Raw genomic sequence first — 26,993 nt, forward strand, 5'->3', positions numbered from 1 at the left:
GAGACTGTTAAACATTACTTTAGTTTTCTGCGGATTAATTTTTAGACCCATCCCTCTGTTTTGCCTCTCCAGGTCAGTGAGCATGCATTGCAGTTGGTTCCCTGAGTTACTAAGCAAGGCAATATCATCAGCGAATCGCAAGTTACTAAGGTATTCTCCATTAACTCTTATCCCCAATTCTTCACAATCCAGGTCTCTGAGTACCTCCTGTAAACACGCTGTGAATAGCATTGGAGAGATCGTATCTCCCTGCCTGACGCCTTTCTTTATTGGGATTTTGTTGCTTTCTTTATGGAGGATTATGGTGGCTGTGGAGCTGCTATAGATATCTTTCAGTATTTTTACATACGGCTCGTCTACACCCTATAATAATAATATAATAATATATAATAATAGTAATAATACACAGAAAAATTACTAGAGATCTGAATTTTAACTTAGTATACAGATATAAGCTACAGCCCACCACAGTGGCTTAGTGGCTATGCTGTTGCACTGCTAAGCAAGAGGTCACAGGATGAAATCCCGGCCGCAGCAGCTGTATTTCGATGAAGGCGAAATGCAAAAAAGCCGATGTCTCGTGTATTGGGGACTTGTTAAAGATTCCCTGGTGGTCAAAAATGAATCTGGAGTCCCCCACTACGGCATGCCTCATAATCAAAGCGTGGTTTTGGCACGTAGAACTCCATAATTCAATTCGATTCAATAAAAGCCACACATAACATAATGGATGACACCTCTTACTTTTACTGATGGCTCCTTTTGGACATAGCATGTAACATGCAAATTCTGTACAATCACCAATGATGAAAAAATAATCTAAGCCAGCAGCATGTTGGCACATTCTACACTGTTTGTTGCTGCATTAATAAGGTTTCTTCTTTAACTTTAGAACACGTATTTTAGGGTTAGAAGTATAAAGATTTCTGTGCTACATTTTTTTTAAAATCACAGCCCGAAGTCACATATGCTTCAGCAAACTTCATAACGTACTGAGGGGAATATATAACACCGATATGGTAAGAATTCGTTGCGCTTCGATGTTCTATTGTATCACTGTTCATGCAGAAAACTGGCACGATGACACTTTGCAAGAACAGAAGCATGAAAAAGTTACGACACACATGCGAGCAGCGTGGTCAGATACCTGAAGGTCTCAAAGAGCGATGTGTACACTCCCATACGAACAGTGGTGTAGGACGCCTGGCGCAGCAAACCAGCTGACAGCCTGCAAGCAGAATTATTTTCATTGGCGCTTCCCTGCTCCTTCTTGTGCCTGTGCTATCTGAACAGACACAATCAGGCACATCACAAGGCAGTCAGTCGACAAGGGCAACAGCTTTCAGAATATTGCTGAGGATATGCACAGAATTAGGATATGCAAACAAACAAAAAAACCCCGCCTGAACATTCTCAATACACCACTGCATGGGAGAAGGGTAGCTTGCGTAAGCCAGTGCTACTCATGCCATATGACAATTTTCTGCCGCTTGACTGATCCGGTACAGAGATCCCGCTCCTTGCTTACTCTACACCCATAATTATGTGTAGAGCCTGGCCTCGATACATCAGGGACACCTGCATAACATGCACATTTTAGAAACAGTCATTGCCAGTCACTGGCTTTACTGGGACACAGTTTTCTTATGAATTTGTCATCTCCTGCTGCAGTGGTGACAACACTTGCAGGTGACACTTCCTCCTCATCATCAGGCACTTTCAAATGGTGACAGGGAGTCTATTTCAGATAGTATTTACCTGCACAATGATACTGAGTGTCAGCACCTTGAGAATAAGTCCATTGTTCATTAGTAGAGGTTGTGCATATGTTATGGGTCATGCACAAACCTCAGACATAAGAGCCTGGGCTAATGTCTCAGTGATGCCAGAAATGTGCAGTAGCGTATACCACTGTTGATTGGCGTTTTTAAGGCCAGATAGTGCAATTACACACCTTCAGGTGGAGATGCAGACAGTATTACTCGTAAAACAAATTGAAATGTTCTTTTGGTTAATTAACAAAGTGTTTTCTAATTTGGAGTCTTGTTCAGCTAACAAATCTCAAAACTAGCAGCAGTTTTGGGGTATTAATCCCCAAATCTGCCAGAACTGGCATTCCAGCAAGTTTTTTCGCACACTGCACAAACAAGGCTTTTGAAAAACTATTATAAATGGATGGCCAATGTATGTATTTCATGGCACATTTTGGGCGTCAGATATCTTGAAAAATCATATAGCAAGTTAAAATTTCTGCTGAGTGAATATGACTTCCATATAACGTGGAGACCTGAAGTGAAGAATTGAAAGTCAGTCTGTAAAACGTTGCCGATTCATGAACTGAGCATTCAATTCTTGATGCAGGCAATGTATGCCTTTTGTTTAGTAAGCCACCAGAAGAGGCCAAATTGTGCTACTACTACTACCTGCCACGGTCAGTTTTAACAAAATTTTGTTTGAACTAAAAAAGCACACGTGGTGCACACTTTGGAGATTATCTCATATGTGGCTAATGCCATAAAAGCACTGGTTCAGAGCTGCAGAGTAGTTGACAAATATCAGTTACTAATTTCCATGATTCACTGCGAGACTGGTTCTATCCTGTCCCCGAGGCTGCCTAAATCAAGCCCATCCCTGTAACAGCTGGAATATAATTTGCAAGCAAACCAAGCAAGACTATGCTATAAGCCAGTGTTTATTCTTGTAGGCACCTGTCCATCGTGCTTGCCCACTTCGATTAAACTCCAATCAAAAAGCACCAATGACAGCCATATCAGTGCTCTTGCCTCCAAATCGCAGTTCCAAACTTATTGTAAATTTTCTGGGAGGCAGGGGCAGGTGTTATCACGTAAGCCAGACGTGTTTACACTGCTCCATTTTTTTCTCTTTCCCCAACTTTTTGGCCCATATCTCCCGGGTTGTGCAACAGCCTGTCTGGGCAAATAATCTGGGCAGACATGTGTATCTTTTCAAGTGGTGGTAAGAAGAGCAGATGTCTCTGAGAGAAGGCACACAAAGATAAAGAAAAGGACAAAGTCACAACTCATACTAATTTACTCCCAGTGTGAATGACAGAAGAGTCATGAAGGGTGTGTTGACTGGTCTTTCCAGGTCCGCCTCTGTATTCAGCAAAAAGGTAGTATTTTGGTCTAATGCTATGAGTGTATCCTAAGAGTCGTCAAATGCAGCATTTTTTGACGTTCTATGTGAGATAACGACACAGCTGTCCAGCCACTTACAAACAAAACTTACAGCAGAACTGACAAATGTCCCGAAACCAACACTCAGTTACATTTATCCTGCCTGCTTACACCTCTGAAAATGAACAGCACAAGTCCAATTCCAAATGAACAGATAATGGAAAAATATGGGTTGTCCCATCAATGGCATCTGAACAAATGTTGCTGAAGTGTGCAAGAGACAAAATCAACAGATTCTCTAGAAGGAACGTAACACTCCTGCTTCAAGAATTCTTAGAAGAATAGAAGATAAATTATATTAGCCCGCTCAGACGATATCACAAGAATTACATGATTATAAATAATGAATTCAATATGTTCTTTACAGCATTCTTTTTTTCCTTGAGGATCAGTTGACGACTTTCTATTTTGCACATGTGTGGCAATTCATGATCCCATTGTGGCACAGATATAGTCTTCAAAACTCAAACATTTAAATATATATAGGCAGCCATATATACAGAGATTCAAAGGAACACTACGAAACACTATAGTAGCACTATGGCATGGCAATCTATTATTGCACCTTGCACAAAGTTTTGTGTCATCAGTAACAGCACCTTGTTCCTTTGCTTGCCCACAAAGGGCAAAACAATGTGGCCATATAATAGCATGTTAAGTTGAATGTAACACTATACCTGCTGTGAAGTATGAAAGCCCACTCATCAGACACTTGGACAAAATGGTGATATTGCAGGCATTAAGCAAAATGATTATGAAAAGTGCTACAACAATAAAACATTTGGCATTAACGGAACCATCGCAATCTACTTTGACTGCTTTTTACGAGCTTGTTTTGCTGTCATTTCAATTAACTTTTTGCTGTCACTCTTCTTCAGAAGCACAGCTCTGGCTTAACAAATGTCTGTTCAACAAAGCTGGCCTCAGAGCCATGAAGTCTATCACAAGCGAAAACCATTCATAACATCATTGATATGTTCTCCCTGACAGGTCTTATTGTAGTCGCATTGAATACCATGTTACATATGTGAATTATATGTTGTCTTCTCTATCTTTTCTTTTTCCCTCCTTTTCCAAGGTTTAAGAGCCACCTTGAGTGAAATAAACCTTCCTTTAGTAGCGGCAGCCCCATCTCATACGTGTCTTTCCGTTTAGTCCCATTGCTGTTTACTTTCGCAGTCATGTACCAACTACTCACCAACAACATCGTAGCAACATTGTATGGCCCTGTGGGCAAGCAAAATAAGTACGAGTGGGCCATAATTTATCTCTCACCCAGCATACATCCCTCGGATGCCCTCCTTCTGGATGACACTGCGGATGGCGTGCAGGCTTGTCTTGTGCTCTTTGGACTTGCCACCCTCGCCTGCAGGTCAAAGTGGCAGCAGTGGTGATTACGAAACGTCATGTTACGACAGCTTTCACAGCACATACCGAACTACAGTTTGCATTGCTTTTTGTCACACAGTGCCCTTTTGTTTTCTTCAAGACTCTTAGCAACATATGGTGAGACGGGCCAGATGGTCTATGTTCGTCGTGAAGGATTTCTTTAGAGTGCAGCAGCTGATGCACAAAGAGAAGTAAGAAAATTTAAAGAATTACAAATTGCACACACAAATTTCACTGTTCTTGAATATATTTGGCGTGTTTCAACAAAAATTTCAGTTGTGAGTGATGCGCTGTCCTGTCGTTTCTCTTTCTTTATGTTTTAATTTCTTACGAGGTCTTGCCGGCCGCGCCGGACACTGGGAGGCCGGTGTGCCGGGTGGGACCGGCAGTGGGCTTGGTCCGACCTTCTCAGAGGCAGATCCCCCCCCCGCTTCAGGGACATTCTCTCCACCTTTAAAGAGATAACTAGCCACTATCAGATGAGTCACATTGAAATCTCATGAAGCCTCAGGCCGTCACTCTCAGGCTAATCCAAACGAACTCGTATCCCACACTCTCAGTCTTCAGTAGGTACACAGAGGCCTCCCCTCTGTGTCCCGACTGTGGTGGGGTTAGCAACTTTAGGCACATGCTCTGGGAGTGCCCCTCTTTACAGCACCACACAGACCACGGATTGATGGCGGAAACATTCTATTCATTGGTCAAGAGCAACGATTGGATTGATCAACTCCGGGCTGTCCAGAAGGCTCACGATGCGGCGGTGAGGCTTGGCCTTCCCGCCCCAACGTGGGAGCAGCCCGCAGTCTTGCCCCTGTAACAACGGGGTGAAGATTCTTCTGGACCTGAATGAAGTTTACTACCTACCTACCTTACGTGTCTTTGTCTGTGTCAGTTGTTGCGCTTGAAAAAAATCCTTTAACGATGAACTTTTAGCAATGTTACCTGAAAGTAGCAACAGCAAGGTCTGCAGAGGCTAGGTGACAATATAAAATATTATTTTATTTGAGGTAATGTTAGAGGCTGAAATCTATGAAAAGGAGCTCATATCTGAAATGACCGCAGGCTTTACTGAACTCAAAAATAGCTGGAACTGGCGAATGACAACAGGATGAAAGAATCTGCACAAACGCCTAGACATGCTTGTTGGCAATTCACACTGTGCCTTCAAAGTGCACACATGAATGAGAAAAAAAAAGGAATGTAAAAGATGGACTTTCAATAAACCTCATTTCTTTCTCATCCATATACCACCTGTGCAATGCAAGGCCATTATAAAGTGAACACATAACAAGTCTAGGTAATTTCCCTTGAAATTATTTATAGACGTCCACTCCTGGAATAAAATCAATGCTCTACAATGGTCTGGTGTTTCTCCAACTGCTGTTTGTGGACCCTCAAGACAGAGTTTCCAGAGGGATATACCATCAATGAGAATTAATCATATCTGCCAAGTGATCGAGAGTCTACTCCTATTTTCTTTATTTTTTCCTAGAGGTTTTGCCAAAGATATATGGGGCATAAACGAAAATCACATAAAAGCTTGTAACCCTGCATCATGCGGGAACTGCAGCAATGTCTCTGCAACCTTATTGCTCACCACCCAATGTACGGGTGTACATTTCAGGTACATCTGGCTTCAGTCCAGCCTTTCTTAAGATCTTAGGTCTGATTGCTTTGTTCCAGGACACAACCTATATTTGCTCTATATGTGTTAAAGCGTGTTTTGCACACAGAGCCAGATAAAACTTAAGATGATAAACAAGGCTAATATTAAACCTGACTTGCAATATTGGTGATATTCACTGTCTTGCAACATAATTTGTCACCACCATTCTCGTCACCTCCCTGCATGCAACGTCATCCGCCTTGCTCATCACAGGCTGCACATGTAATCTCACTCATGACAGTAAGCAAAACATGTATTTCTGGTTTGGAACAAGGTCCCTGAAGTAATTTAAGTTGCATCCAGGCTAAGTGGTTCGTGAGGCCAGCAATTTGACAGATCACCGCTGGTCTAGTTTTCTATACACATGCAAAGCTGTTGGCGTGTACTTGCCACTCAACTGCATGCGGTTCTTGATCAGGTCCAGTGGTTGCACAAACAGCGTGGCTGCCATCCTGCACACGCAAGTCTGTGAGAACAATTCTGAGAGCACTACTCTGCAATGCATGGCACAATCTATTTACAGCTAAATGCGACAAAGCGAAGTTGGGTCAATACACCGAGTTTGCCTCAGTTGCCTGTTCTTACAACACAATGTGGAGCCACTTGAAGTGTTTCAGTTCACCAGCGCTCCTAAACTAGTCACTATCCAGCCCTCAGCCAGTTGTCAAGGCTTTTGGCAGCGCAGGGAGCCATGCGGAATGCCAGAACTTTCAATCGCAGTATTTACTACAAAGGATATGGCTCTTTAATTCTTGAAGTGAAGTGCTTGTCTGCAATGAGACGCAAGAATTTCGAAAATGAATTAATAGCGAATTTTATAATAACATGTCTTAATATAGTGGGACAAAGACAAGCGCTTGCCCTTGTCCGGAACTTTTGCATCTTTACTGTATGCCAGTATGACCAGGGTAGACTTGATTGCTGTATATAAAATAACATATCTTCATCCCCGGGGAATGCAAATTGCAAATAACCGCATTGCGATGCACCTGTTTTATATACTAACATCATTACAAAAAGATTTTTTTTTTTTATTGCGAACTTGATCCAGAATATTCTCAAACTTTTGCAGTGTAATTGCGGATGGCTCTTTGCGTAGCTGGATGTTTGTCCGCATATATATATATATATCCAAGAGTATATACATCAACGCCGTGAAATGCCCACAAGGATCACGCACACGAACTTTTCCCATATTCCTCGCTAACACGTGCATACGTATGGTTGTCCGCTCTAGAAGAACCGTAATGCATAAATGTTTTTGCTTGTCACCTCACTCGCGCGTTTTTTGGAGCACAAATAGGCCGAGACAAGAAATCTCTCCGAGTCAATTAGCACTGAAGGACAGTGCATATCAACTGAGCAGACATCGTTTGTCATGAGCGAATTCATCTACCGGCGAGCTGTTGCGGTTATGATAATTGCAAGACCGAGTTCAGTGATCTATAAGTATACGTGTTCGTTTCACTCAGAGTTTCCTGCGTTTCCAGCGAGCCCGCTGCATCTTCTCTTCTACAGAAAGTTAGGAGACGTTATCTCGCTTACATCCCACAGATTAGCGCCAGAATGAAGGCGCCGGGAGGCTATATACGATGTTTGGATGTGTCGGCTTACAACAAGCAACCGGCCGGCGATCGGGCCGGTTTTTGAGACACGAACAGCGAGTCGCTTTGACACTGAGGTTTACTCGGCTTACCCGGCAGAGCCACCGAACAGAAACCTCACGGGTTTCGGTATCGTCTTCGGCGGAGCTGACTGCGCTGACATGATCCCGCTGGTGGTCGTGCTAGTGCCAAATAACCGTGCGCCCCTGACTGCTGAAGGTCGCCGATTGCGGACGACGCCCGCAAACCGAAAACAACAACAATAAAGGGGCGTGATAATGATGCTGATAGCAACACTTGTGCGTAAATCCAATATGGTTTAAGTATTGAAAAAGACATCATTAAATTTATCCGAAAAATTTATAAATGCTACGGAATTATTTAAGTATTGTATGCAATTCTAGAATTAACGCTTCATTGCATCTGCAAAGGTCTGGGTTTGAGATTTACAACTACGAACAAAACTACTGAAGAGCTCCGCGCGTTCATTCAGTTGACCTTGTCGGCAGCTTAGGTGAGTCTGTGAGTGGCATCGATAATGCTTGCGCGTCGCGGTTTAATTGACTTAATTGTCACGTACTTTCAGCTCGCTTGCGCCATCATTGCCCGTAAATGTCGCAGCATCTATTTTGTCCGAATAGGTTGCTTCTCTTGCACTCCCGCACAATCGGCGGGCGTGGCAGTTGCAAGTGCATCAGCCGGCAGACGCTATGCCGGCATTTCCAATTCCTGTCTGTTCTCACACGCGTTACAGCGTGCGCAGTTATTTGAGCAAATGCCAGTCGAGTGTTGAGTAAGTGCGGCCTGCACTTACGGTGTAAGTACGTGCAACGAGCTCTTCGCGCGAATGAGAAGGCTTGCGCGTAACTGCAGCAACAAATGATGGCCGTTGGCGAGCGCGTGGCACGCGCTGCGATCGCTTGCTCTTTGCATAGCATCCCCGCGCATGGGCCAGGAGGTCTCGAGCGTCGCCGAGCACGGCCGGTCGGTACCGCGTCTGCCCCGATTTCTTGAGTCGCCGCCTTTGGGCGAACTGCCTACCTACTGACGGTCGCAGCTTGTAGGCTAGGTGCTTACGTACACGTCCGCGATTTTAGCTCTCCGCGACGGCTCTTAATGATCTTGCCGTCGTTGGCTTGTAGCGGTCTGGCACTTCGAAGGCCGCTCGACCGTCTGTTAGCCAGCCTCGTTTGTACGGGCTCGCGGTCCTGGCAGAGGATGTGGGCGTTTTCCTGTTCAATCCCTGTAATATGCCTCCGGCACGCATTTCAAGTGGCACTTGAGCTTTCCTGTAGGATAAGGCCTACTAGTAGACCGTGCCGTGCTTTTCCTCCTCATTTAATCGTGTTTTGTGCATAAATTACGTTCTCTATTCGGCCGCTCTTGCATCAAAGGTTGCCACCCGAGCTCACTGGCTAAGCGTGACGTTTTGTCGGATCGAGAAGCGTTGTGCACGCGCCCAATTTCCAAGGGCCCGGTACTCTTTCCGGGGCACTGTGCTCGCGTACTTACAGCAATATTTTCTCTTTCAGGTTATTCTTCAGCCAGTTCAGTGACTCGGGCACTAGCAGCAACATGAGCGTGAAGATCGGCATCAACGGGTACGTTTCAGCGCGTTTCTGTCGCGATCCCTCACATTTTTCTTTCGTGTGTTGTCACAACATCGGTTTCGCAATCGCGTGGGCGTTTCCTTGAATCTGTTTCGGTTCCTGGTGGCTGGTCCGAGCGTGCCGCCGTGCCCACCGGCACGCTCTTGTGCCGGCGTCTCATTGACGTGACCTCTACGCCAGCTGTCATGGCTGCTGCAGCCCCAAACAGCGGCGGCGTCTGCTGCTCGAATCGAGCGGACAAGCCCATTGCGATGTCCTTGCCGCCACTCATTGTGTGGTTAGCTGATAACTGCAGAGCGCCGGACGCTACGGCGAGCCGTACTTTTCGCGATCTCGTATACCTCCTTTGTCTGCCAAGCGCAACCCGACACGCTCGGCGTCCGGCTTGGTATCCGCAGGAGGCGGGGGGTGGGGGGGTGGGTCGTATCCCGTGGGGATGTTGTGGCAGCTCCCCCTCCTCCCATTCTCTGTCTGGATCGATGATAGTAGCGTTACGTCATCGTTGCTGTCTAGCGTAGCAGGACGCGCTGATCTCGAGCGTGTTTTCGCCGCAGACGGTTTTTATTTTTATTCGTTTTCTCTCAGGAGTAGTATCTTTATTTTTCTTGCATACATACACTGGGAAAGGGACAGAAGCAAAAGGTGCTTTACGCGTCTGACAAAGGCCTCTGCAAGGGCAGCTTGCATGCAACAGATACACATTTCTTTTTGCATGCGCACGCGCTTTTTAGACGCACAAAGAGAAAATCTGATCCATTGTAGAACATGGATTACAAATTTGGGAAGCAGTTACTTTTGACACAGTAGCAACACCCGGGGACACTAGAATATATATTTGTTATGACTTCAGAATGTGTAATTTTTGTATCGGGCACCAAAAGATCAGACTGTTGCACTCACCTTTGGCTGTCAGTATCGGCCCTTGGTTCAATGTTCTAGCTTCTTTATAACCCCTTGGATGGAATGAGAATGTGCACCAGTTGAGAACCTCGCACAGTATAAAATGCCTATTGGAACTTTGGTTAAGATTGCATCATTTGACACATGATCAGTAAAATAAATGTGACTGGCGATGGTGTCATATTTAGTGCCTCATTTGTATTTAGTGTCTCATTTGGATGGTTGTGTGCACGAGACTGACGGTTTTTCGCTCTCTTCTAATAGCTTTGGACGCATTGGCCGCCTTGTGCTGCGTGCCGCACTCACCAAGGGCGTTGAGGTCGTGGCTATCAATGATCCTTTCATTGATGTCAAGTACATGGTGAGTTCGCCGTGATTCAAGACATGGCTGTGACCTTAATTGTTTTGCACATGTTAAGGCATTTATGGTACTAGCTTTGCCGTTTTACTGAGCTTGTCACTTTCCCTTATAGAAGGTACTGTGGTTCATATCCCTCGACAGGTTGACTATTAACATTGCTGCTAGTAGTCTGTCATATCAGTTCACATTGCCTTAGAATTTTAACGCTCTCAGTACAAAGCAAAGCACCTGTCACTGTGCCTTAGTGACTATGCCATTGCATTGCTGAGCTAGAGGTGTGGTGGGCACATTTCAGTGAGGGCAAAATGCAAAAATGTTTTGTAGTTAAAAAGTGAGATGAAAACTATGTACCAAGTTACGTGGGGCGTTTGCAGCAGTGTTTGAGACTGCCCAATAAGATTACAACCATATGGTTGTAACCGACGGAAAATCGAACCTCGTTGCTCTTTGCCCGAGAGGATGCATTTGTGAGATAAGTAGGGTGCAGAAAATTTTGGTCACGGTGCAGGTAAATATTTCCTTTAAGGTATTAATGCTGTTCTGAAATGTTAAAATGCAGGTGTACATGTTCAAGTATGATTCAACCCACGGCCGCTACCATGGCGATGTCCACGAGGAGGGAGGGATGCTTGTGGTGAACGGCCACAAGATTCACGTCTTCCAGGAGTGAGTCGTACACTCATGCTCTCGCCCGTTTTAGCTGCATCCTTGAAGTACTGACATAAACACTTTGCAAGCCAGTGACCAGTTATTCGCAGCAGTTCTGCAGAAATTGGCAAAGTGGAGGATATGTCATCCACTTGACTCTAGTGGAATGTGGCTTGTTTTTTCCTCTTTTAAAAGCAATCTTTGCAGTTCGTACAATCTAGAGTTAAACACAGGCCAGATGCCTTTCTGGAACAATAGTACCCACCAAGCAAACAAATGTCAGTGCAAGGTGCAATCAGCACTTGCTGGAAGCATGACACAGTAGTCAGGTTGATGACACTTTTTTTTAATTTACAAATAAGTGTGATGTTAACTGGGTGGAGTTATTTCATCATACACGTATACTTACCCTGGTTTAATTTGTTTTTAATAATCGGATATGGGAAGTAACTGTAGTCTGTAGATGGCTAAAATGGCATCTGCTATTTGTAATTCAGCTAATGTAGAATGATGCATCACAAGTTGACGTTAGCAACAGCTACATTAAGTTATAGGAAGCATTTTCATCAAAAGCAAGTTTGCAACAGTAAAGCTAGTATGTTAAAAAGTCTCCAAAGGGAGCAGAATTGTGGCATGCATTTTGTCTATTTGACTTGAAAACATGGAAGCGTCAACATAGGCCAGGCACAATTCAAGCTTGCAGAGTAGATTTGGTCCACGGTTGGGCCCAATTTTGGGGGGGTGAGGCTTGACAAGATAAAGCTGTTCATCCCCGCTGGGAGTTGGCCATGGTCCAAGTTGAGTGTCTGGCTGCAGGGCCAAATTGCTGGCATTGTTCCACGTCCCGCAGTGTTGTTGTTTCCACACTTGGCATGCAGCCGCTGCTAGGCTTCCGCTTCCAAGGCCATTTGATCGAGGACACCTCTCCTTCCTAGACAGGGCTAAATTTAACACTTGTGGGTTGTGAATGGTGGTTGTCTCTGCTTCTTCTTCTTCTATTTCTGTCTACTTTATAGATTTACCTGCCCTGCTGTCAGCAGTGCTAGGTGTACTATTTTACCACTCTTGTTTTGTTAGCTCACGGTCTTGCCAGTCTGCTGTCTAGCCAACTGGCATGCAACAAAGCACTTTGCGAGTGTTTTGTGGATGAGTTCAGTGCCCTAAGGAGCTTGTTTATGTTTGAATACATACTATCAGGCTTGCGACTACTTCCGTTTCCCATTTCACTTTTTCTCGCAATTTACTTGTTCCATTAGGGTTGAGGGTTGTTAGCACTTTCTTAGCATCTACTTGCAGTGTTCTTATTTTTCAGTCTTGTTATTTTACTTGGTTTAATAACTGTCGAAAGGAAGTAGTGAGGTCTGGTGAGTACATTAAGGGCAGATCTGAGGTGCAAGCTATAGGTACTAGTTAAAGCAGCAGCGCTTTGTTCAGCCACTATAGCGAAATTAAGACTTTCTTTTTAAAAAGCTCCTTTAATTAAAAAAAAAAACTGTAGCAAGAATTTCACTTGCAGGATTTCACATAGCAGTGGTGCAGACCTCAAATTTTAACTTAAATTTAGCATGTAAAGCCATGGAATAAATTTTGATCCTTCCATATCTTAATGTAAGATGTTTACTGCTATTTTCTTGTTTTCCTGCTGCCACTGTGTGACACAAGGCAAAAAAATCTTTGTGCACACGTTGGGACAGAAAGGTTTGCATTAAGTAAATAGTCTTTTTTTTTTTTTTTTTCTTCCGAGCAGTTCACGAGTAATGCTTTGTTTTTTAGAAGCATTGCTTTTATAAAATTGGCCAAAAATTCAATGAGGCACTGCCAACTGCTCTTATTTGCGATTTATCCTACCAAGGCTCGTGACATCAGCTGCCTCCTTTCCATTTTCTAGCTTCACATTTTGAAAAAGAAATCATTTCTGTTAGTTTGCAGACTAATCATAAATTTTGTAATAAAACTGGCAGCCGCAAAGGGTCTTTCAATTCAAATAGACCTAGCCTGGTATTCTGCATGTGCCTTTGTGTATCTGAAGCTTATACCCCGTCTCGCCAACTCGTGCTTCGCTGCAAAAGTTGCGGGTCGTGTCAGCCAAGTAGAATAGAGAACCAGAAAGGCCACCCACCGCAGTGGTGTAGTAGCTTGGCACAGCTTGGCCCGAGGGCACGGCATCAAATTACGGCCGCATTTCAGTGGGGGCGAAATCAGAAAATGCCCGGGCACCGTGCATTGGGTGCGTGCTAAAGAACCCCAGGTGGTCAAAATTAATCCGGAATCACCCACACTGGCATGTCTCGCAATCATATTGAGGTCTTGGTCCCTAAAGCCAAATTAAAAAAAACAGAAAAAAAAACGGAAGGGCTTTTTTATCGTGCACTTTTGATTGCTCTTCGCATGACGCTGATTGAATGGAAGCATCGTTCAAGGAAATAGTGGTGCACAGTGGTCAAACTTCCCTCCCTTCTTTGAACACTCAGCCTTTGTTGCACTGCATGGTTAGCGTACTGTAAAAACCGGACTATAGGTCGGACCGGAATATAGGTCGATGCCCCAACTAACGAAGTCTAAAAATTAAAAAAAAATCTTTTTCAATGGCAAAAGTATCGAAAGACACCCTTTACCTTGAAACAAATGCGACTCATGCACAACAGTGACAGTATTTATTTAAATGCGGCTCGCATGTGCACCCGGCCAATTTTTAACAGTATCGCGCGACCATCAACCCGCGTGCTTGTCAACACCTTATTAACGGCACTGAGCGGTGAAACAAACAAGATGCGTACACGTGCGCTTACTTTCGCTATTTCGCCGCTCCGTGCCGTGATGATAAGGTGCTGACAAACATGCAGGTCGATGGTCGCGCTATACTGTCAAAGATTGGCCGGGTGTACAGTACACAGAAGGGCATTTAGTGCGCAAGCGCTACTCCGAATCGGAGCAACGCCTTTGATCAGAGTGGTCCGAACTAGAGTTGGATGACGAGTGCTTCTCGTTGCCCAGTCCAGAGGTGCGCTCAATCTCTACCGCTTTCAAATGGATGCATTCGGCTGTCACAGGCAGCGATCTTACACGCAGCTCCCGGACGAACTCCGCAACCTTGTCTTCCAGTTCTGCGGTCCGCTGCGTTCCGGCCACGAAATGACATTTTCTGTTTGTTACTGCAAGTTGTAATATGCTGCTTCTGTCTCCACCAGTACCGAATGCTCTTTTCGGATATTCCAAATTCACGCTGTGCCGTGAGGTTGCCGTGGGCTTCCGCGCATTCAATCTCCTTTTTCCTGAAGGCAACGGTGACTTGTCGTCTTCCGCTCATGTTGAAACAAAATGTGAAAAAGCAGCCTTTAACCAATGTAACTTTGTGACAGTGTAAACGCAAATTGGCGGTGGCACAGTGTCGCCATGACGCGCTGCCGCTGATGGCGATGGCGAAGGCGCTTCTTTACTTTATCCGCCCATTGTTGCAAGACTTCTATAGTTTTTCTGCCAATGTCCGGTATATAAGACGAGGGCAGACTTTTCGCAATGGCCTTTTGAAAAAAAGTTCGACCTATATTCCGGTTTTTACGGTAGTCATTTGATAACCCATGAGGGTTCTGCAGGTTCTTGCAATGGCATTACTCATTGCTGTAAGGAAACGGATCCTTGCCGTATATAGTGAGGGCACACTATTGCATGCACAGAGTTAAAAAATGTCTCCATGTGATTTAGGGAGTTGTTTGCCACCTGTCTCTTGAGTGGGTGGACTCTAAGCAGGGTGGCATGGCGTGTGCAGGATGAAGCCCGCCAGCATTCCTTGGGGCAAAGTTGGCGCCGAGTTTGTGGTGGAGTCCACTGGAGTCTTCACCACCCTGGAGAAGGCTCAGCTGCACATTGATGGTGGAGCCTCCCGGGTAAGTGAAGCGCATCATAAACTGTAGTGATGAATGGGCTAGCAATGCTGCCCTCTAGGCACGCCACATATTCCGAATTGGTGCAATATGGGCCTGCGTAGGACCCAAGTAGTCAAGTAATCCAGGGCCCTGCACTCTGGCCTTTCTCATAGCACCAGTGTTGCTTTGGGGCGTAAAACCCTTTGACTCAATTGCAGTTGGTCCTCATTTGCACATTTCCTTTACCTAAAAGGTCCTGCTTATTCCAATGCGTATACTGCTGCAGGTGGTCATCTCTGCTCCATCTGCGGATGCCCCCATGTTTGTGATGGGTGTCAACCACACTACCTACAATCCAAGCATGAAGATTGTGAGCAACGCATCGTGCACCACCAACTGCCTGGCCCCCTTGGCCAAGGTCATCAACGACAACTTTGGCATTGTCGAGGGACTCATGTCTACCGTCCACGCCACCACGGCCACCCAGAAGACTGTGGACGGACCGAGCCACAAGGCAAGTGCACCCACGTGTGGCCAGCATAGTATTCTATTAAAGGGGCCCTCGAACACTTTTCATGCGATTCTCGGGTCACATAGATTGACTGTTGGAAACCTAAATGCAATAAGAATGGCAGCAATAGCGGTACGCAGTCCTAAGTCATTCAGCCAAGAGTTTTTCAGAATACAAAAAGAAATGTGTGCCCTCAACTCAAATTTTGCGAGGTTTCATCCACTGACGTAACCACTCGCTGCCAATGGCAAGAGCTTGAAGTGCCTACATAGTGCAAGTTTGCACTCCATGGTTGCCTACATGCTCCATGTTCACTTACCCCAGTTACTCCAGTGGGCTGATGGCACTGCTACCATGGCAGTAAACTGCTCTTGCTCATTCTAGCGCATTTCATGGCTGCCACTACTGGCTAAACATCCTAGTACTGCGCCAAGTCGTCTCTTTCATAGCCTGCACAGGCAGTTCAGCACAGCACTGCAAACAACGGTGCAGCAGCGAGAATGCAATGAGGTGAAAGATGCTGCATAAACAGCACCCGCGAGTGTATATCATGCGAAAAATGAGTGGAGTTCACAAGTTCGCTGACGAGTGTGCATAAGAGAGAAAAGCTTTGGTGTTAACACCTTGTGCGCACACTTCTCTAACATAGAACAGTGCTCACAGGAGAAAGAGCTGCCAGTGTACCTACAATATCTTGTAATTGTAGTGACTTCTCTCATTTCTTTCTTTTGTTACCATTTCTGTTCGCGTTAATATAAAGCACAGCCCCCAAAACAGACAAATCTTAATTTAACGCACTGCTGCAGTGCAGTGGTTATTAGCAACTTTGATTTTAACCAACCAAAGAGGAGAGAGTGGCGACGGCAATGCTTGTGGTGTGCGCCAGTGGGCAACGATGTGGTCGGTACGGATTTGTTTCTGTGACTAAAATATATTTCGACATCGTAGCTGTGACTTGCGGTAAAAGCATCTCCAACCTTCAGTCTAAGCAACCTGCAACTTTCTGACAGTGGATTGAAAACAGAAACACAGTGGACTGAAAAGTGTTTGAGGGCCCCTTTAGCATGTAATTGTGCAGCATTCATTTGCGCAGTGTGTTTGAGACCTCATGGTATAGTCCATGGTTGCCTACAAAAACATGGTGAAACTCCAATAATTCGAACTGATCTGTTGGTCCCAGCAGAGTTGCATGTACTTGAATAAAAAAGAGCTCCTGCAAATTCAATCGCCTACAACTGTGCAGTAGTGTTACCTCAAACAAAATTTCTCGCTTTGCGAGACATTTTTCTGCCTTTCCCAAGCGTGAGGTCGCGGGTTCAATTCCTGGAATGCCAGTGTGCCATGCATTGGTTGCACGTTAAAAAACCAAGGCAGTCAAAATCTAGAGCGCCCCATTGCGCCACGACTCTTAATCAGATTGTGATTTTTGCATATAAAAGCCCGAAATTTCATTACCAGAGTTACCTCTAGTAATTTTTGTAAAAAACCTTTACAGGGCATTTTAAAGCTTGATAGTTTCTAGCAGAGCAGTGCCATTTTTGCTGGTGAAATCTTCAGTATTTCCCGAAACTTGGCAGCACTTAGTCGATTCTCCAGGGGTGAGAGACAGAGGACAGTGTCTGACCACGTACTGCTATGTGCACAGGCGTGGCGTGACGGCCGTGGCGCCGCCCAGAACATCATCCCGGCCTCAACGGGAGCTGCCAAGGCTGTGGGCAAGGTGATCCCAGAGCTGAATGGCAAGCTGACCGGCATGGCTTTCCGTGTGCCAACTCCGGACGTCTCGGTCGTTGATCTGACCTGCCGCCTTGCCAAGGAGGCTACCTACGACGAGATCAAGGCAGTGGTCAAGGCTGCCTCCCTCAGTGACCACTGGAAGGGAATCCTTGGATACACTGAAGATGAGGTAGGCATACTCATTAAGACTTGGAACACTTGGATCACTTGGACTTCGGAACACTTGGATCTCTTGGCCATAGTTGTAATGTGTAGCTGTTATCATTAATTTTTTTAGAATGTTTTCACTTTGAAAAAAAGTGAGAGGCGTTAAAGTAACCTAATAAGTATACAGTCAAACCTCGATGTAACGAACCTTGATTTAGCAAAATTCACGATGTCAAGAAAAATTTTCATTTCTCTATCTTAGTTATGTTAGTCTTTTTCTTCTTTTTCTCTCCATACGAGTTAGCGAAGTAATTTTGGTGACACGGTTTCAACTTCACAAAGTTTTCAGCCATGTCAAGCATGTACTTTGAAGCCTGTATGGCCTAGTAAACTATACAAATGTTGACTGAGAGGAAGTTGAAATTTCTAGTGTCCTTCTGCATGAAATGCTTGAACGGTAAAAACACAATCAAAGCACGCATGCCGGGACTTGCTTGGGGAAAAACACAAGAGCTGCCTCTTCCTTCTGCACAAGGGAGATGGGGAAGGATTGAACGAGGGTAACGAGGTCAAGCACGTGCTAGGGGGGATGAAATGGGATGGCGGGGAGGGCGGGGGTGCAGGAATGCAGCACCTATCTACCTTCTCCTAGTGCACGCGTCCATGCACGTGCCTCGCAACTTATGTTGGAACCAATCTCACCGCGGCAACTGCAAAGGCCGAGCCGAGACATGTGGTGCCTTGATGCGCATTGGGTTCCTGCAAGTCTAGTGTTGGCGGTCGCGCGGTCTCAAGTTTCCAAGACAACGGTGCAAAGCGTTTGCTCGCATTGTGACAGCGAGTTTGACGGCAAGTTTGTGGTCATCGAGTAAGATCTGTTAATGTTTGCCTGAGCGCACGTGACACCGATAAAGCTGAGCCTTACTTTGTGTAGTTTCCTCTCTGCTATCGCCATCTGATGCCTTTCTGATGAAACTTTTTTTTTTCTCGGGACGAATATCCGCATCTTTTTACCCTTTTGTTTTTAAATTGTGGGCACCATGCAAGACAACATATGCAAATCTAGGATGTCATCAGCCACATCGATGCATTGGTGTCGGTGCTATCTGCACTTAACCACGCTATTATGGCCCGACCTTCTTGCCATTCGTTTATAAGTGCTTGGTACCAAGATACTAATACAACCACGATGAAACAATACAACCAGGATATTGCCAAGGGAAGTGGATTATCAAGTGATTTGTGACTGTGGGAGACATGTAAAATATTAGTGATACACTGCAAGTGAACAAGAATGGTGATATTAATGTTCTGCAAGGCTTGTCGAAATTGGTTGTTGATTGCTTCACTAAATTTACTAGAGTGCGCTTCTTCAGTGCAGTGCTTCTTCTGCTGTGTCCGACTCTGTGTGATTGTGCAACCTAATGTGTGTAGTGCTGGACAGGCTTAGTTTGTCCTTGCCACTTGCTTGTCCCTGTTAGTTTTTATACTTATGATTATCGATATAGCACTCGTACTTCTGGCCAATAGGTTGCTAATAGGGCCCCTAGAGTTCTTGCTCTAAATTCATATCTATTATAGTGTTCCATGAACTGTGGATGGTTGGTTTCTGCAAACTGGTGCCCCCCTCTGTGTGCAGGTTGTGTCAACCGATTTTCTTGGGGACTCCCACAGCAGCATCTTTGATGCCAAGGCTGGCATCGCCCTTTCCAAGACCTTTGTCAAGCTCATCGCGTGGTTAGTCATGTTGCCCATCTTTCGTGGAGAGAGACTCTTGTAGTGCCAGTCTGTGGGTGGTGCCTTGAGCACTTTTGGTAGCGAAGGACACTGCTCTTTCTCTGGGGAACCATTCCTGTCCAGAAGGTGCTACATTGGTTCGAGTGCGCCACCAAAATATCCTGTCAGTGTCTGGTAGAGAGGCCATGAAATAGGCATGCGCAGTCCATGCATTGTGAGGAGCGAGTGCATGCACACCTGTGGTTTTGGCATACTAATGGTCAGTCAGGTTGGGAGCTGGATGCTTGGCTGAATGCAAGCAGTGAATTTACCTATGCAAAATTGCAGTAAGTGCTACTGAAAAATGTTTCCTCCCTTCTCTAGGCTGTGTGTTAATGGCGCTGCTGTTGATTCGGCACAGGTTACTTGTACAATTCCAGCTAGCTGAAATGCAAGTACTCGTACCGTAGTTCCTTAATAGAACACACTGAGGAATTGAGATGTTTGACTTGCCACAGAAGGATAGCAAGGCAGTTTTGGGTGCAGTCCCGTCAAAGGATACGTGTCCAAGCAATCATGTTCACCCATGCTCCAGAGCCAAAGGGAAGCCGTCTGTTTGTGGCGGCACACTGACTCCAATCATCGCGCATGTGGCATGCAGGGAAGTAGAACGGAAGTAGTCGTATGGTGAAGATAAACATCGGGAAACATAATAGAGTTGACGTAATAGTTCTGCAGAAACCCGCAAGGTGGTGAGAAGTAATTAATAAGGGAAAATCAGACATCCACCTGTTCGTAGTTAATGCTACAAAGGAAACCCATACGGGTTCCTCGAAAGAAAGGCCTCGCAGTTGAAGAACAATTCGTCCTGGTGCGGGACTCGAACCCGGGACCACCGCCTTTCCGGGGAAGCCGCTCTACCATCTGAGCTAACCAGGCGGCTAGGAGATAGCAGGGCGAAGTCAAATTTGTGAACAACTCGAAGCAAAGGCAACAGTTTGACATAATAGTTCTGTGGAAGCTCGCAAGGTGGAGAGAAGTAATTAAAGGAAAATCGGACATCTACCCGTTCGTAGCAAATGCTACAAAGGAAACCCTTACGGGTTCCTCGAAAGAAAAGCCTCGCAGTTGCTAGCCACCTGGTTAGCTCAGATGGTAGAGTGGCTGCCCCGGAAAGGCGGTGGTACCGGGTTCGAGTCCTGGACCAGGACGAATTTTTCTTCAACTGGGAGGCTTTTCTTTCGAGGAACCCGTATGGGTTTCCTTTGTAGCATTTGCTATGAACGGGTGGATGTCTGATTTTCCCTTTATTAATAAGAGTTGAGCATCCCCACAGGCCACGTTACAGCGGTGGTGATGGTGGTAGTATTATTACTGGGCAGAGTGTCTTGCAAGGTACACCTACATCTGGGTGTGGGTGTACAGTATTGCCCAAAATGTGCTTGTGAGCAAGCCACCTATTTGTGTCCAAGTAGAATGCTATGGGGTTCGAGTTCTCATCACTGCGAGCTTCTGATTGATAGGCATGCCTGCTCAGTAGTGGGACAGGTCCTCTAGCATGGTGGCTTTAATGCTTTGGTCGAACACAACCCAGTGTTCAAAGGCCCAAGACTGCAGTGCCATCCACCAAGCAATCGTGTGGATGCCTAAAACTTCATGTACTCGCTGTGGAATTAATCGTACTTGTACTGTTAACATTTAGTGTCAAGGAAAGTTCATTTAACCTTCAAAAGGAGCAAATGGCCCCATCTGCTTGATGAGAAACAGTTTTGACATTTTGGCACATCTTTATATTTTGAGATATGCACATTTTTTCCCAGGTACGACAACGAGTACGGCTACAGCAACCGTGTGGTTGACCTGATCAAGTACATGAAGTCCAGGGGCTAAAGGTGCGGGTGTCGCCAGCGGAGGGTGGCACGCCAGCAGAGTTACACCAGGAATTCTCACTGCCAGCTGCCGACCCTTCTGCCTGCAGCTTTGCTGCTTTCCCGAGTTAGCCATAGCCAAGCCCTGTGTGCATGTCCAACAGCCGGTTACCAACATGTTCCTCCCTCTCACTGCTGCCCCATGTAGTGACTCCCGTGGTGTCGTAAAAGTCTCTAAAATAAAACTCGAGCTCCAACAACTGCTCCACTATTAGTTTTCATTGTGATAGCAATTATGTGGACACTCCTTTTTTGCCTTCAGCGTTGCTGTGGTGGTTCACACGGATTTGGCATGCTGGATAAACGCTACTATATTATTGAAACGCCAAAGTTGCTCTGACAATGTTTTATGGCCTTGGACTGATACATTTGTCAATTTTGGCAATTGCAGAGCTCATGGAAGTCTTAAAAACTTTTTATTTGTAAGCTTTTGTTCTAAACGATTTAAAACATGGACAATATTTGGGCTCACAACTCATGCAGTTTTGCTGGCAACAGCACCAGTGCTCTTTATGGATCTAATCTTTAGCTGGGCAACAGTTGCCTGTCCGTTTCATATCTTGCCGTGTTGAGGGTTGACACTACTGTTCTCTGACGTCTGGTAGCTGCCAGGGCATTGGTTGCTGACGAGCCTTGAAAGAAGGAACTTTCACTTCAGAATCTGCATTTTGTGTACCATATCTGCTGTTAGTCATATGCTAGCTTGACGCTGCTTGCCCCAACTCTTGAGGGGCCAGCGCATGTAGGTACAACCAAAAGCCATTGAAACACTGGAGCTCTGGATAAACTGCATCAATGGGCTCTAACAGCCTGAGGAGGAAGGGGAAGCTAGAAATAGCATCACACATATACTTCAGTTGTGCTCATCGCCAGTTCACACCTCCTTGAGGATCCGTTTCTTTTTGTGCCCGTGGATCAGAGTGTCCTTCACGGCTTCTGTGGCTGAACACTCGTTAATGTGATGCTAGGTATGCCCCTGTGGTACAGGCCGTAGAGTTTCGCACAATGGTTACTAGAGGTAACTGCAGCTCCTGTAGACACTAATGCCAAAGAGGGTGGCTCGGCTATCTTGGGAAGTATACATGGATTTGCCTAAACTTCGTGCTTCTGGCTTCAAACTGCTTCACGACTTTATAAACTTGTAATTTCCAACAATACTGCATAATCAATAGTTGTGTAAACATTACTAAAATTGTCCTGTAGCAGGATTTGAACACGAGACCTCTAGTACAGAAGCCCAATATCAAAACCATTACGCCACAGATGCATGCATTGACAAGCGGCATGAAACACCGTTACGAATTTATCACGGGCCTTGAGACTCTTGGCCTGTTCCAATGTGGCTATGTCGACACCCTATACCACATTACGTGGGAGTGCACACTACACAACATAGAACACCACGAGGGAGCAAGGAGAGGCACTGCTGTCCAGCTTGGCTCTCGACGACCAGCTCGATCTGATACAGAGAGCCAAGAAGATGGCAAAAGCCAGCGGAGCCCTGGACTAGCGGCTTGACCATCAGTGGTTTTTCAGATTATTCTTTTAATAAAGTTTATCTATCTAATCTATCTAAGCTGAATTGTTCCAATTAGTAGCAATTGTGTGTGTTCGCAGTGTCTTCTGCACTTTGAAGAGTGTGGATTCCTCTGAAATTTACGACGATGTAGGCATATAAAGCATAATGAACAAAGCCACAAAAGAAAGTCTGAATCCAGAAGCACGAAGATCGGACAAATCCATGTACTTCCGATCATTCCCATGGTGGCTGAAAGGGCGCAGTGCCAGAGTTCACTTTAGCAACAATTATTGTAGGAAACTCTATGGTGCAGGTGAGTGTAGCTATATGCTATTGGCAACTTCACACGAGCAAGTGTGAGTTGCAAAAACGTCGAACAACGCTCCATTCCGCGAGTAAATAAACGGAGCGAGAGGTGTGAATTGGCTACGAGTGCCAGCCTGGGTGCATGAGTGATCCAATTTCTGGCTTCCCCTGGGGCTGCTAGAGGGCACTGGTGTGCAGTTCGGCCTCAGCTCCCATGTTCCAATTTTGTACGCATCTGTACATAGACGTGTGTTGCATCTACGAATGCTACAAGCACTTCACTGCTGTGGTGCGATGCAGTTGAGAAGTTGTGGACAGGAAGCCTTCGAAGAGCTACTTGTCGGAAGCACCCGATACCTGAGCACAGACCGCCATTTACAGCAGTTGCTTGGGTTTTTACGTGCTCCCGCTTTGAGCACACTTAGGCATTTCTGACAGATCTGTCCATTGCCAGTCAAGACATCTGGCGATGCATTTAGAGATACGATGGGACATCAGTGGAAGCCTCACTATGAAGTAGAAGGCTGCTAAACAACACACTCTTATTGCTCTGTCCTTAAATATTTATGTAAATCAATTTCAAGCATTATTCTCGTGATGACTATTAATTACTTATTCTCCATGCTTCTCGAACATTCTTATTATTCTACCACGTGCTTTACGGTCAATTTCCCATTGTAAGTCTTGGAGAGGGAAACTTGATCCAGAACAGCACCCGATCTGCAGTGGGTGGTCCCTGTAGTACAGCGGCCTTAGCTGTCTTTGCTTGGTCAACCAGTTGGAGCTGGATAGTGTCGTCTCCCATTGCCATACGTTTGGGTGCAAGCTCTGGTGTATTGGCAAGTCTGGGACCATCGGTTTCTTGTAGAATCACTTTTGCATTCATCTCTTTCAAGGAACGCAGACAGTGAGTAGCACGTAAAGTTTAAACTCTATTTGCTGGAAAATTGGCTAATTTTTCGAGCACAATTACGATCACACTAACTTCAAAGAGGGTCTACCATGACCTTCATGCTGATTGAACACTTAAGGGAGCTTTGCTCTTGCGCTCCTTGGAAGCTAAAAAAGCATTCTGAACAACTTGTTTGCCTCTATCCTACATGACAAGCACTACCTATTGGTTCTGTAGAGGGCTTTGAGCAACAGCGCCTCTCGGCGAGTAAGTGCAAGGCCATCACTGCAGCTTCCACTAGAAAAATTAGTAGCCTCCGATTGTCATCCTTTGTTCACCCTTAAGGGTCCCTTGTGTAGTAGTTATACCTTGGTATAAAGTCGGCAAAATTGGCAATCGGAAAAAGAGAATTTCAATGAGAAAAAAATGTTAATTTTGTTAAATTTGAAAGTCTGCAACCATGATATGGTTTCATTTCGTGTCAACAATACCTTCACGTCTGCTGTACGAAGCGATGCCTGTGACACTTTTGCATCCACTCCGTACCCACAGCCGATTGTGTCGCCTGCCTCTCTCAACGCATTGCCAAAACTCGAGATTACGCAACTTCCAGCACCAAACTCGTGGGAAGACTGTGCGCACAAAGCCACGGCCATGTTGGCTCGCCCAGTCTTTGCAGCCGGCATACATTAGCTCCGAGATAGAAAGTGCAGGCCGTACATGAATGCACCCGCACTGACAGCTATGTGCCGCCACAGCCAGGCTAGAGGAGCCTTGTGCTCACCGTTTCCCACTTTTCCGCTCTGGCACACACTTAATCGTGTTGACCGCTTGCTACTCCACTTCCCTATCCATCCCCTTGCTTGCGCAGGAAGACTGCGCACGCTCAACCCCATAAGCTTTCCCTCATGCTCACAACTATGGCATGAGATAGGATATTATCGCATTTGGAATTTACACAGAATGTGAGGGTGAGAGGGTCTTGCTGTTCCACTTCGGCAGTCGCTCTCTGTCACGCAGCGCACAATTAAGAGAGGCGCGCGTTCGCAAGCAGCCTCGTGTAATTTAACCAATTGGCCATCTGCGTTTCCATTTCTTGCCTCTATTCCTGCACAGCAGCAGTGAAATTTCGTTGTATTGAAATTGTGCATAAACACACCTCGTTATACCGAGAATTTTGTTATATTGAAGTTTGTTATCTCAATGTTTAACTGTATTACATAATAGGGAAGAAAGAAACATCAATAAATTTGGTCATTGCAACAATCAACCAAAGAGTAAATTTGCAGTACAGTACATCGATCAGGTACAACAAAGGATGACAGCTGTATGCACAAGATGACTAAACACGTGATGGGGTGGTAATGGCGGTTAAAGGTTAAGTGCTGCAATTGTAGCTTCAGTGCACTACAGTGGCTTTGATCATGCTCATGAACAAGCAGATCTGGCTGTGCATTCAATTGCTCTCTGGCAACGGGAAAGATTTGCTGAATGCAGTGGTAGTGTCGTGCAATGTTGAAAGCTTGCACTCTATTACAAAGGCTGCGGGTGAGAGAGAAACCTTTATTGTGCTAATTGAGGGTGGAAGTTCTCCGAGGGAGGCGTCCTTGTCCAGGGCCCCTGCGAGCCACATGATGTTCTGGGCCCACTGTATGCTGGGCTCCCGGGTCCGAGTGGGACATTGCAGCTTTCCAGGAGCAAAGGGTGGGTGAGCGGATAGCAGAGTGGTTGGAAAAGTTATGGACAATACGAATGACGATGGGCAACACAAACGCTTTTGAAAATTCAAGGTATATGACTTTGCTTCAAAATCTGGAATCAAGGTTCACAGTCGTGAATTCAGAATTGGGTTTTGCATGAAAAGCCAACTCTAAAACTTTGTTGGTTACAATAAAAGAATGAGTTAATATCAATATGCAATGCCACTTTTGAAGTCAGCATATGCTCCAGGAGCTTGCAAGTGATGTACGTCAGGGAAATTGGACAGTAACTTGAGGCGTTAACTTGAGACAGTAACTTAAGGTTACTCAAATTTGTATATGGGTACAATGCGACTAATTTTCCAATCATTAGGCAATAAGTAATTGACAACTTGTACGACTTGTTCAGGTTTGCTCTTGCAGCTGTTAAGATCCAGTGACGACATTTTTGTTTAGTCTTTCTTTTTTGGCAATTCCTTTCCAGCAGAGAAAAATGCAATGAAACATCAGTCACCAAACACGAATGTACACACTGGTAGGTTCTTTTGTGCATGTGTGTGTTTGTCCAATTGCTGTGCGAGTCAGCAATATGTCTCAGGAGAGGCCTGGCACACCCATTCCATATTGTCCTCAAGAGTCCTTCAACATATTGAACACTCATATTGTTCAACATGTCAAAAATCTAATGAGAGTCGCCCATATAAATTTAGGACGTCAAATACAGAAACCGACTAAACTTTCATCGAAGAGCAATTGGGCCCTCAAAATTTCTTGGCCTAGTCTAGTACTTGAACTAGTGTCTCTTTAAACTACTTTCACCAAGAGTCAAATGATGGGTAGGATAGAGAAAGCATGTGACCTGAAAATTGCATGTCATTTGCGCGTACGATAGAAAAATTCTGGCTCCAGTTCATATTAATTTTGAGATTCCTTATAAAAAACTTATGCATTCAAAGCTCTGAATTTCAGCTGTGCAAAATGAACAGCAGATAGAACTAAAACAGCGGGTACAATATGAAATCGGCTTTGAAAAGATGGTTTGTAGGGTCATATTAACAAGATGCAGTATTAGCCGAACAGAAGTGTCCAGACACTGCATGCCCGGGCAACTAGTAGCAACTTTTCACGGGAAGTGGGCCAGTCTCCTTGATGCTAAATTCAAGGACATCCGAGGACGTAAATGAGTTGACGAGTCAACAGAATTGTGGGATGTCCATATTTGTGACACTTTAATAATTTTTCACACATTAGGCTCTGTGCAGTTGTGCACACCCATCAGAGACGAGGAACAAGCAACGG

The 26,993-nt window shown here is 45.3% G+C and overlaps 2 protein-coding genes across 4 annotated transcripts in view; one reads left to right on the plus strand and one right to left on the minus strand.

Moving 5' to 3' along the window:
- LOC126539026 (mitochondrial 2-oxoglutarate/malate carrier protein) overlaps positions 1–8,103 on the minus strand; it is a 34,684-nt gene extending 26,581 nt beyond the window's left edge. Inside the window, exons 1-4 of the mRNA XM_050185724.3 lie at positions 7,949–8,103; positions 6,643–6,704; positions 4,473–4,563; positions 1,148–1,228 (exon numbers count right to left, since the gene is read on the minus strand). Of these exons, the coding sequence (XP_050041681.1) occupies positions 1,148–1,228; positions 4,473–4,563; positions 6,643–6,704; positions 7,949–8,019 (305 nt within the window). The 5' untranslated portion in view covers positions 8,020–8,103. The remainder of the gene's footprint in view (positions 1–1,147; positions 1,229–4,472; positions 4,564–6,642; positions 6,705–7,948) is intronic.
- Positions 8,104–8,335: 232 nt separating this feature from the next.
- Positions 8,336–21,477, plus strand: LOC126539014 (glyceraldehyde-3-phosphate dehydrogenase 2). 3 transcript variants are annotated; one of them, XM_050185711.3, is made up of 9 exons: positions 8,336–8,370; positions 9,389–9,457; positions 10,631–10,727; positions 11,287–11,393; positions 15,142–15,259; positions 15,525–15,752; positions 17,395–17,655; positions 19,273–19,370; positions 21,170–21,477. In XM_050185711.3, the coding sequence occupies exons 2-9, from the start codon at positions 9,432–9,434 to the stop codon at positions 21,237–21,239; spliced, it is 1,005 nt and encodes a 334-aa protein (XP_050041668.1). In that variant the 5' UTR covers positions 8,336–8,370; positions 9,389–9,431; the 3' UTR covers positions 21,240–21,477. The 3 variants fall into 3 exon arrangements, with proteins under 3 accessions (XP_050041668.1, XP_054930621.1, XP_050041662.1); XM_055074646.2 differs by having other exon boundaries at positions 8,354–8,378; XM_050185705.2 differs by lacking the exon at positions 8,336–8,370 and adding an exon at positions 8,788–8,840.
- Positions 21,478–26,993: the final 5,516 nt, after the last annotated feature.

This window comes from Dermacentor andersoni, chromosome 3, assembly GCF_023375885.2.
Source record: "Dermacentor andersoni chromosome 3, qqDerAnde1_hic_scaffold, whole genome shotgun sequence".
In the NCBI taxonomy this organism is placed as follows: Eukaryota; Metazoa; Arthropoda; class Arachnida; order Ixodida; family Ixodidae; genus Dermacentor; species Dermacentor andersoni.

Excerpts from the sequence above, each read along its gene's own strand:
- LOC126539014 (XM_050185705.2), top strand. The coding sequence starts at position 8,803 with ATGGGCCAGGAGGTCTCGAGCGTCGCCGAGCACGGCCG. Across the intron at positions 9,458-10,630 it reads GTGAAGATCGGCATCAACGG|CTTTGGACGCATTGGCCGCC; the intron begins GTACGTTTCAGC and ends CTCTTCTAATAG. Across the intron at positions 15,260-15,524 it reads TTGATGGTGGAGCCTCCCGG|GTGGTCATCTCTGCTCCATC; the intron begins GTAAGTGAAGCG and ends ATACTGCTGCAG.